This window comes from Atta cephalotes (genome assembly GCF_000143395.1).
Source record: "Atta cephalotes unplaced genomic scaffold scaffold00009, whole genome shotgun sequence".
Classification (NCBI taxonomy): domain Eukaryota; kingdom Metazoa; phylum Arthropoda; class Insecta; order Hymenoptera; family Formicidae; genus Atta; species Atta cephalotes.
Window position 1 is genome coordinate 5,657,910 of NW_012130073.1, and position 12,225 is coordinate 5,670,134.

The 12,225-nt window shown below is 29.6% G+C and overlaps 1 protein-coding gene across 1 annotated transcript; it reads left to right on the plus strand.

The window, feature by feature from the left end:
- Window positions 1–4,355: 4,355 nt before the first annotated feature.
- On the plus strand, window positions 4,356–11,012 carry LOC105627579 (cytochrome P450 4C1-like). The gene is made up of 12 exons (XM_012208861.1): window positions 4,356–4,509; window positions 4,887–4,996; window positions 5,124–5,214; window positions 5,923–6,108; window positions 6,323–6,416; window positions 8,480–8,582; window positions 9,028–9,133; window positions 9,319–9,425; window positions 10,054–10,122; window positions 10,200–10,368; window positions 10,594–10,773; window positions 10,834–11,012. Exons 1-12 carry the CDS (start codon window positions 4,356–4,358, stop codon window positions 11,010–11,012), a joined length of 1,548 nt encoding a protein of 515 aa, XP_012064251.1.
- The last annotated feature ends 1,213 nt before the right edge of the window (window positions 11,013–12,225 follow it).

The window sequence follows — 12,225 nt, forward strand, 5'->3', positions numbered from 1 at the left end:
ATCGCGGTCATCATCAATTGTGGCGTGAATGTAGGAGAGATCATTGTTAGACACGTCGCGCTATCCCTCACCTTTCTTTATTAGTCATGCGGTTTTTTCTGATGTCAACTCTATCGCTTCGGTCATGATAGTTGCAGGTGAATGTCTTAAGATGTAATAGTGTATTATGTTTTTGACAAATAGTGCAGTTTGTGTAGTTGCAAGGCTTGCCTTTATATAAAGGTTGGCAATCATAACATAGTTTTGCGTTTTTCATCACTTCGATGCGTTTGAAAATGTCTAATCGTTTGAATGTATCGCATTTAAACAGTAGATGTAATTTGTTTTTACACGCTGCGCAGTTATTCATTAATCATAAAGATCTTATTGGATGCTCGTGCTCTTTTAGCGGGAGGCGAAAATTTGTCGTCATTCCGTTTGAACGCTTCTAGCGTCGAATACGTTTGGACACACGAACCACGTGTTCGATACAGAAATCCATATAATTCATCGATTTTTGGGAAATCGTCTCTTTTAAGCGCTTTTTCCCATTTTTCCGCGGTCTTTTTCGGTAGTTTACTTTCTAATATATTAACAAGTATTTCTGAACTTACGTCGACTCCCAGCGCGTTCAATGATGCGACATGTTGCTGCGCGTCGGCGAGCCTTGATAAGCCATCAGTCGGTTCTTTTTTTAGAATCAGCAAATTGATAAGCAAAAATAAATGTCGTGAAATCAAGACTCATTTCACTTCATGCGCGCTTCAATAAATCCCATGCCTTGCGATAATTTGTTCCTTCGATCGATAAAATTTTTATTTTGTTGGCCGTTTCGCCTGTCAAAGCTGATTGTAAATATTGTAATTTTTCCACCTCAGATAACTCGGATCGAGTATCTATCATCGCGACGAATGCATTTTTGAAGGATAGCCAATTTTCGTAATGTCCGTCGAAATTCGATAACGATGCTTCGAATAGTTTTATCCTTCACTTCGCGACGGTCGCGGCGCTCGCGTCAATGGGGGAAGAGGTATCGCTCGCGGTGCCTTTCGAGACAACGCTATTGTTGGACACGACCGTATTTAATAACTCGTCAATTTGGCCTGCAAGCGAATAATCTTTCTTGAACATTGGTAAATTCATCCTTATGATTGTTGTTCGAATCTAGTAATATGAATTCGTCGTTAAATTCTTCATACGCATGATAAAGCTTGATAACACCATATGTAATCTTAAAGGACTTATCATACTTTTTTTCGAGAAGATTCGATAAACTATTCGATAAACTGATCTGCGACTTCAATGATGTTCGCTTTTGAACAAGTAGCTTGATTCTATCAGCCATAATTGGAAATGATGCGAAAAAAGAGAAAGGAATGAAGGAATTTACTTGAACGAATATTAGATAGATATGCGTATATGTTGTATTCTCCGTTAGCCTATGTCTCGTCTTGTGATCTAACCCGCTTTGTTCGCTTCTTGGTTTCAATCATCCGACTTCGATCGTCATATGAATTTCGTTCGCCCGTGATTGTTTGGAAATCCTGGATTGGCAGGATCTCGATCCAAATATCGTTCGCATTCTCCTTGCGAACGATCTCACAGGAAGTTGTGTAGTGAAAAATAGTCCAGAGATCTTTCAACATTATTTATTGAATAGTAATACAGAATATTAATATATGTTCAGGCAAGATCTCTTAACCTTTGAAAAAGACTCGACTTCGTATCTCTGTAGATTCGGCTACAGAAAAACGCTTGTTGTTTTCTTATGAGATCGTTTCGATAGCTCGATTAGCTTCGGACCTGAACCCAAATCGAGGAGGATCTCAAAGTTATATAGTCGTTTTTGTAGCTAATCGCCTATGTGACCGATTGGTGATCGTTGCAGCTCAGTTGTAACCAATCGTGCTACGTGGCCTAAGAGATGCCGAACCAGCAGCCTGTCTCGTCGTTCTTATCTTTATCCCGATAAGATTCCGTTTTTTGTGCGTGTGTGTGTGTACGTATGTGATAAAAAGAGTAGTGGCCTACTTTTCCTATATATGGTTGGCGCAACATTTACAATAATATATGCCACATAACACATTGAATAAAGCAATTGATATAACTCAATGTATGATAAAAGCATGCTAAAAGGATTCTAAAGCCATCTGTATTATCGATTAAATAAATCATATAATTTTTAACATATTCTTTTTCTCTTTCACAAATTTGAAAATCCTTTTTCAGGATTGAAATATACGCATTACTACGTGTTTGTGAGGTGAAATTATGCTGAGATTTATGCCGAGAACGACCAAAAATTTTGAAATTGATATATTTTTTATCATTCTTATTTTTTCTTAGTGTAACATGACGTCTCAAGCTGTCAAGTCATAACATTTACTTGATACAAAAGTTTTGCAATCTGTACTTACGAAATAGTAATCCACAAACATGTAGTTTGTATGAATAAATAACATTGAGTTCTTAGACTAAGACTTATGGTATGAAATGACTTATGGAATTAACATTCTAGTGCTGTCCTGATATGATGCAAACGCAGAATTACTTTAGTGTTATGACAAATTTCATTGTCAGAAACATCAGTGCAACATTCTTTGAACTCGTTCGGTTGGTCCGAATATAAATTCAGCACGATACTAGGTCAATTTTTATTTGCCGAATACGATAATTTTAACGCACAGAGACAGTGCAGTGTGTAGTACGGTTTGCTGAATTCGCTATTAGACGCTTTATCTCGAAGAATTTGTTATACGAAAATTAATACGAATATGATTGCGTATATCATAGATTGAGATATTGGTGTGATAGTAAATGATAAAAACAATGATTTCTGATGATTTCGTCAAAGTTTGAACTTCACTTTAAAATCTTCTTAAATGTCCGAAAAAATACAAAATTTCCTCTTCAAAATGCTTTATTCTAAAATTTAAATGGTAATTTTTTGCTGAATTATCAAAAAAAAAAGATTTTTTTATGTTTTTTTAAATATTGGTAAATTGATTTGTAATACCGTTGTCATTAGGGAGTCTAATGCGTATTTCGAAATAAAATGAAAATTACAAAGTAATCAAATTCATTAAGTATTCACCAATAAAATTATAAATATTTTAGCAATTTTTCTCACTTTTTCACACTTTTTTTTGGTGTTTCAAGATACACAATATCGACTACCAATTTAAATTGCTACCATTTTGTTCAAGCCATGTTGTATTAATTGTTTGAAATTACATCCATATGTGTGTGATATGTGTACACGCGCGCGCGTATATATTTTTTTTTACAAAAGAAACAATGAAATTTCTCAGTATATGTTGCGGGCAAAGTCCACAAGTGGGCAGTGTCGACATTGTGGACGAGTTAACATTGCCCAAAGCGATTGAGTTGGGCAATGTTAACATGGCCTGGGCAGTGCTAATATTACACAGCATCAGGCAACTCGAGCAATGTTAACACTGTCCACTATGCGGATTTTGCCTGTAATATAACAAATCCATTCGGGCTTTTCACAGTGTACGAGTATGTATTCAGATAGGCTAGAGCTTGTTAAAATTGCCAATTCCAATTGGATTTAAGTAGCCTATTGCCTCCCTCTTATTTCTCACACGTACAGATGTAATTTTAAATAAACAACTCGATATGTCTTGGACAGAATCGCAGTAGTTTAAACTGATGACGGCAACATTACAAATTACAATTTATCGTTATTTTGTATATATAATTTATTTTTCCTCAGATTGATATAACTCATTAGTGAAAAATTATCATATCGAGTTTCACAATAGTATTTTGAAGAGGAAACTTTGAATTTTCACGCGCTTTTTATTGGATTGATGTCGACTGCTTCCATGCAATTTCGGAAACTGAACTTTCATTTATCAATTTTGCAGATTCTCATTCTAACATCGGCTATTAAAAAATTAGTTATCCCGTTCAATCGACACTAAAAGTTTCTCAAAATATAGACTTCAAACTTCAGTTTCATTTTTTAAGCATTTTTGTATCATAATTATTTACTGTGTTACAAGTATTTAAACTTTCCTAAATTTTTTCTAATTTTCTGTTATAGATATTTTTCTTTGACAGAGTGTATTTGATTTTTTTCTTAGAGTCACAACATTATTTTTATTTTAATTTGAATGCATTATATTCTATCTGTTATATATTAAAAATTGTAATCTGTTTAAAATTTCTTTATTGATAAAATACTTTATTGATAATTAATATCTTTTATTTGTTATAAATATTTAGGACACTGAAATAACTTTATAACTATTTGATTTGAAGCAAATATCACGTATTTTAATACGTGTGAATAAAAAATTAAGCAGAAAGTTGAAGAAAACTGAATTGGATTGATAATCAGATCAACAATGATTGTTATCACATTGATACTATTTGTTCTTATTATATTGATATACAATTATTACGTGCATTACGGACGAAATGGACGCCTTATTAACCTTATACCAGGACCATCAAGTTATCCAATTATTGGTCATGTACTAATGTTACAAGGTTCACGAGGTAAATTGAAACTTTTAATATTTCCATAAATTACCTAACTCTAAAATGTGCAATTATCAATATTACCATGTGTTTAATAATTACATAAAGTTATCAATAAGTTTAATAATAACTCTTTTTAAGTAATAACATTTGTTTTCTTAATTAGATAGTTGTTATTTATTCAATATCTACATCTCAATAAAACGATTCAAATTATATGTACTGCGTACATAATTTATATTTCACCTAACATTTTTAGGTGACAAATAAGGAAATAAATATTATTACACAGAAAAAATAAATTAATTACATATGTACATATGTATAACATATTACAAAATATTTATCATTAAATTTTTCTAGTAAGGTTTTAAAATTTACAATACATTTTTCAGAGAATCTCTGGAAACTTCTGATTACGATAACTGATAAATATTATCCGATTTGTAAAATTTGGGGATTTTTTACGCCTATTGTATCACTCCGTGATCCGGATGATATGGAGGTAATAAAATAGAAAGTGTTTATGAAAACCGATTACTTAAAATTGATAAAATGTCTGAGATATTTTCTTATAGTATCTTCATTAAAATTAAGTTAAATAATATTTAATTCAGTATCTGTAATTTCAGGCAATATTAAATAACATGAAACATATCAATAAGAGTTTAATTTATGATGTTTTACTTCCTTGGTTCAATACAGGTCTTCTCACTAGTGGAGGTAAAATAATGCGTGTGAGATTAAAAAATATAATATCTGTAATTGTATATGAGTTTTATTATTATATTCTGCTCTAATTATAGAAAATTCCAATTACATAAACGATTAAAACTTTGCAACTAAGCCAAATATTATTTTAAATAACAACCTTTTTTGATTATAATTTATTCAGTAAATCTATGTATAATGTAGATATATTCAGTAAAGAGAATATGTGTATACAGAAAGATATCCTTACGAATTTTATCATAGTTTTTACATATATAATCTCAAGTATACAAAAATAATCAAACTACTCATATATCACAGATCCTTTTTTTGTATAATAAATTTTATTTCTTCATTGATAAAATTTTTATTATGTGATATCAATAATGTATAATACATATTTTTATTGAGTAAATATTTTTAAAAAATAATAAAAATATTTAATAAATTCTTTGTTCATTAATATGTTTATTAAATGATAACTGAGAAATTTCATTAGAACGCGTAAAAGAAGAGAAAAATTTTAAATAATTGGTGCTAAGTAAAAAAATTAATTAATTAGAAATTATGTTGAGAAGTAAGAGATTTTACCTATAGAGCAGCATATATGTATGTTCAAATTTTTATATATAGATGTATGTATAGATGTATGTATATTTTATATATAGATGTATGTATAGTTTAACAATGTAATTTTTTATTTTATTCTCTCTGTTTTAGGCACTAAATGGCAATCTCGTCGAAAGATATTAACTCCAGCATTTCATTTTAATATACTGCAGCATTTTGTTGAGATTTTGATCGAGGAGAGCGAAAATATGACAAAATCTTTGAAAAATACAGGAGGCACTGTTGTAAAAGATTTAATACCGTTTATTAGTGAACATACACTGAATGCAATATGCGGTATTGTATCTCATTTTTATAACTATATATATATATAATATTTTATTCCGGAAAAAAAGATAAAACATGAAATATTAATTAATAAATATATGCATTAATATATAAATCAATATAATAAATCTATTTATTACAACATAAGATATTTTAAAATAATTGATTACATATAATATCTTAACAAATATATTTGCAAAATTTTAACAAATTGCATTTGCAGAAACTGCCATGGGCATTTCTCTACGAGACCAAGGTGCGTACCAACAACGATATCGAAAAGCGGTTCATGAAATGGGCGAAATTGTCATGTATAGGTAACTTACATATAAATACTATGAACAATTGCGATAGCTTGGTAAAACACTTGGTCCAATTAGTCTCATACCAGTTAAAATATTTTTTAGGTAAAACTCAGAAACTGTAAATATATATTGGGAGTACAAATTAGTTCGGTCCGTTTTTTTTGTGTTCAAAAATGCATTTATTTTAAAACAAAATGAATAAACAGATCAATTAAAGTATTGTCCATCTGCCTACTACTTTTTCTCATCTCTCAGGCAATTTTCGAATTCCATCTCGAAAAAATGTCTTGGAGGCAATCCAATTTTGGAGCCAATTTTTAATTTCTGCGAAAGAAGTGAACCAGTGACTTGCTGTTCCTTCGGAACAACCAGTAATCAGAAGGAGCAATGTCCAGAGAATAGGTGCGGTAAAACATCCCATTTGAGCGTTTCCAAATATTTTTTACGACTTTAGCGACATGAGGCCGAGCGTTGTCATGAAGAAGAATAACTTTATCATGTCTTTGCTCGCATTCCGGCCGTTTTTCTCGCAATGCACGGCTCAAATGAATCAATTGTAGCCGATCGCCCGTAATGGAATCATTAGGTTTCAGCAGCTCATAGTAAACAAGATCCTTTTGGTCCTACCAGATATAGAGCATGATCTTCGAACCATGAATAGTCGGCCGTGGTGTTGATGTTGAGATCGATGGCAATGAGATCGACCGGGCTTAGCGTAGTATTTTTTCTTCTTGAGATTATCGTAGAATATCAACTTCTCATCTCCAGTCACAATCCGATGCAAAAAACCTTTTCTCTGTTGCCTTTGAATCAGCTGTTCGCAAGTGAAAAATCATCTTTCAACGTTTCTCGGTTTCAGTTCATAAGGCACCCAATTTCCTTGTTTTTGAATTATTCCATGGCTCTCAATCGTACAGAAACGGCTTGTTGAGTTAACCCCCAATGATTCTGCAAGCTCCTCTTGCGTTTGATCACTTTGATCTTCTTCGAATAATGTCTCTAATTCTTTGTCTTCGAATTTTTTTGCTGTTCAGAGCCAGGCTTGTCTTCAACGCTGAAATCTCCATCCTTGAAACGTCGAAACCATTCCCTACATGATTTATTAGTTGGAGCAGTGTCATCATAAACTTCGACAAGCATTCGATGGGCTTCAGTTGCATTTTTCTTCCAATTAAAGCAGAAAATCAAAATCTCCCGCAAATGCTGCTTGGTTAACACAAAGTTCAACATTTCAAACACAGTAAAAATCAAGGTTTTTGTATGAAACTCAAAGCGATATAAACTGAATATTATTAGCAGATGTTTAACTTCTCTGAAATCGCCAAAATCACTATGAACCATTCACAACAGCTGGAGCCATTTTTAGAAAACGGACCGAATTAATTTGTACTTCCAATAGCAACTTGAACATTAAAATTAAAAATATATTAATAAATATATTAATAATTTAGATAAAAAAACATCTAGTTTTTATCAATTACTTCAATTACTACGTAAACTAAAAGAACACTGACATAATACTTTATTTTTAATTTTATTTTTTATGCATAAAAACAAATATATTCAGCTAAACACAGATTATCAGTATTCTAAGTCTCTGCGCAATCTTACGCAAGTATAGATGAGTCTACATGCGTTTCAGTTACTGAGATATTGTTTCAGTTGAGAACTTCAGTTGTGAGATTTTTGCATGTCTCAATTTGCCCCTTGGCTCAATTATCCCTGTTTTACTCTATTGAATACAATATGATCTATCCAAATGTTTACAGCTTTTGAAATGTTGAACGTTTAAATAACATGATACATAAACAAAAGATACATAAAATAAAAAATATTTATCCAATTGCATTTTTATTCAATTGTAACAAAATTGTCTTAAAAAGACACAATATTTATATAAAGCATTCAATATATCCTATTAGCATAAATTTTATTATTATTAAATGTAAATTAATTAAGAATTTTTCAAGTAGTTATAATGCTATTAAAATTGATAATAAAATTAAAAACAGCTTTCACAAAATACAATCATCTCTTTAATATAGCATATTTATTATTCAATAATTATGATTTAGATTAATGAGGCAGTGGCTGCGATACAATTGGATCTTCTCATTGATATCAAAAGGCAAAAAACAAGCAAAAATTTTGAGGATACTACACGGATTTACTGAACGAGTATATTAAAATTATTTTTTAATGTTTGCTTATATAACTCATATTACGTAAAATTATATTATAAAAATTCCATAAATTTGAAATTGTTATATGATATTTTATATGTTCTTAGTGTATTTATATTAAAAAAGTTTAGTGTATTTATTATCAGAAAAGATTGAGATGGCTCTTTTTGTCTACAGCATCGTTTGTCGTTCATTCGTGCACAAAAATTATTGCCAAAAATTATGGCTCGATTATCTACAAGTACTTTTGCACACAATAATTGTAGGCAATTATTATGTAGGTAATAATACATGTAGACAATAATACATGTAAGCAAATGTGACTTCATTCCTGAAATTTTTATTTGTTCGCAAAAGTGATGTAGGCAAACAATACTGTAGGCAATTGATTTGTAAGCAAACGGGATCTTTCGAAAAAGATTAATATGATAATTGTATAGATTATTGCGAAAAGAAAACTTTATCAAGAATGTACCAATAATCAATACTTAAAAGATTTTGATAGTGACACAATGACAGAGACAAGTGACGTAGAAACGATTAAAAGTACGTACAATTATTAGAATCTCTTCTGTAATTTCGATTGGCATGTAATATTATAAATTATTTTTTTACATATTATTAATTATGCAATTTAAATTTTAAACAAAATTAATATCACTTAATAAAAATATCATAGAATTATATTAGAGATTAACATTAACATTTTAATTTATACATTAACATTTTAGTTCGGAAAAAGCGGCTTGCATTATTGGATCTTTTAATAGCAGCGTCTCGAAAAGGTCTTTTAACTGATTTAGATATCAGAGAAGAAGTGGATACTTTTATGTTCGAGGTATTTTATATACGTGGTGTGGATAAAATATTCGTACACTGAATTTTTTTTCTGCTAACGTAGCAACATTATAGGTTTCTGCAGTGGTGTGGTACGTACGAAGTTTAATGAACATGTTCAGTACAATTTTGTCACTAATGCATGCAGGTTTGTGAGCAATAATTGTGAGAAAGTGTAATTTTTTGCACCATTTTTCGAATAAAACTTGATATTTTGACAAAACAGAAAATCAAATTCCTGAAATTCGAGAAGAATAAGTTAGAAAAGTTCATCAAATGTTACAGATGGTTTGATTATAAAATTTTATCCAATTCTTTCCTAATTTCACAAGAAATTTGATTCTCTGTTTTGTCAAAACATCACGCTCTATTCTAATGGTGCAAAAAAATTATTCTCACAATTATTGACACAAAAACCTGCAAATATTAGTGATCAAAATTGTATTGAACGTGTTCATTAGACTTTCTACTACATGCCACGCCACTGTAGAAACTTACAGTATTGCTACGTTGGCAGAAAAAATTCAGTTCACGAAATTTTTATTCATTATATAATCATTTTATAATCTTTTCTAAATTTTTCTATTCATTATTTACACATATAATGATATATATATATGTAATTATAGGGTCATGACACTATAGCAAAGGGTATATGTTTTGCTCTTTTATTACTAGCTGAACATAAGGACATTCAGGTATCTTTCGTTAAATGAGCATTATTATGTAGATAGAATTTTTTTCAATTAACAAAATTAACAATATCAATACACAGAATCGTGTCAGAGATGAAATCAGGACTGCTATAGAAGAAAATGGAAAGAAATTTACTATAAATATATTGCAAAATTTGTCATACTTAGATAGATGTATAAAAGAAGTATTGCGTTTGTATCCCAGTGTTTATTTTATATCACGAATTACATCGGAAGACATAAAATTAAGTATGTAATTAATATTTCGTATAAATAATTTTTAACATACTACAATATAAAATGAATGTAGAAATGTAATAAAATTTAACATAAATATTTATAAAATACAATATTATGATAGCTAACATTACAATAGTACTTTTTGTTGAAACAAATTTAATTTTTTTTTTATTTTAATAAGCCGTATGCAATCTATTTAATATTTTCTAAATTAAAAAAAAATATACTTTACAGAGTCATATATAATACCCGCTAAAACAATTGTGCATCTTAATATCTATGGACTCCACAGGGATCCTAATTTTTGGCCAAATCCAGAGATATTTGATCCTGATAGATTTTTGTTAGAGAAAATTCGAAATCGCCATCCTTACTCGTATTTACCATTCAGTGCTGGACCACGTAACTGTATTGGTAAGTTAGATCTTCGATATTTTTTCATATAAAAAATTTGAGGTATATAACAAATTGCAGGCCAACGATTCGCTCTACTAGAGATGAAAGCAATGATAGCCTCTCTGATTCATAATTTCTACTTGGAGCCTATTGATTACTTAAAGGATTTGCAAATGGAAATTGATTTAGTGCTGCACCCTGTTCATCCACTTCGTGTAAAATTTGTTCCCATTGTTAAAATGCATGCAACTATTTAACGCGAATGCATCCTTTAAGAGGCAAAAATTGAAAAATTGAAAATTGTTAAATATATTATAAGTATGTTATAACTTGTTTATATATACACATTCACCCGCTTATGTATAATAAAGATTATAATCATATTATCACGTGTTATTTATGAATTGATATTTATGAATTTGATATTTATCAAAATAATTTGTACTTCATTTACATTTTCAAAAAAGATTTGTCACAGCTAGCAATCGACCGTTATAAATTCAAAAAATTAATCTGCAAAATAAGAGAAATTTATGTACTATTTACATTTTTACATAATTTATTTATATATTTTATTTTTTTAATTGTTGTTATTTTAATATTTATCTTTCTATTATTTACAAAAAAAATTCATATCTCAGATGAGAAGAAAGTTCATATTGTAAACATATCAATATTCACTCTGTTGATTTGACTGTAAAAAGATACATCAAAACGAAAATAATGTTAAACATATGAAAGCATAAAAATTGTTTCATATCTTCGCATTTGTTCAGTTTTTTTGTTATACATTATTGTTCAGTTATTGCAAATAAAATTGTCGAACACAAATTATGACATATGTTCCGCTTAATTACGCGGTTTAAAAGAATCAACTGATTTCGTCAATCGTTGCTTGTACATGTCCTTGACATGAAATAATCCATCGAGGCATTTGATATTATCATAAAAAAAGATTTTTTTTAAGAGAAAAAAAATTTATTTATACTATCAGAATTTTAAAATTTCATGCGAATGTTATGCGTGCATCACTTATTTCGTGCTCACGAAAAGCTTTAATTTTGTGACACAATTTGTTAAGGTGTCTTCAGAATTCAGGTTAACGTTAGCCAATATTAGCAAATATCATACAAACATGATGTACATAATTATCTATACTAAATGTAGACCTAGTCTTTAGCAAATGTATGCAAAATTAGCATATACATTGGTCATATATTATATGATCTGAAGGATTTATTAATACAAATTTTTTTATGTTATAAACACGAACACACACACGCGCGCGCGCGTGTGTGTGTGTGTGTGTGTATATATATATATATATATATATATCATTAAAATTAAAAAATAAAACTTTTTTAATAATAAAAATTATATAATATTCTCGATATAAATATTATATCAAGTAACATATAAATATTTATAAAATCGAATCATAATATTTTTGTTTGCAATATTATATATTTT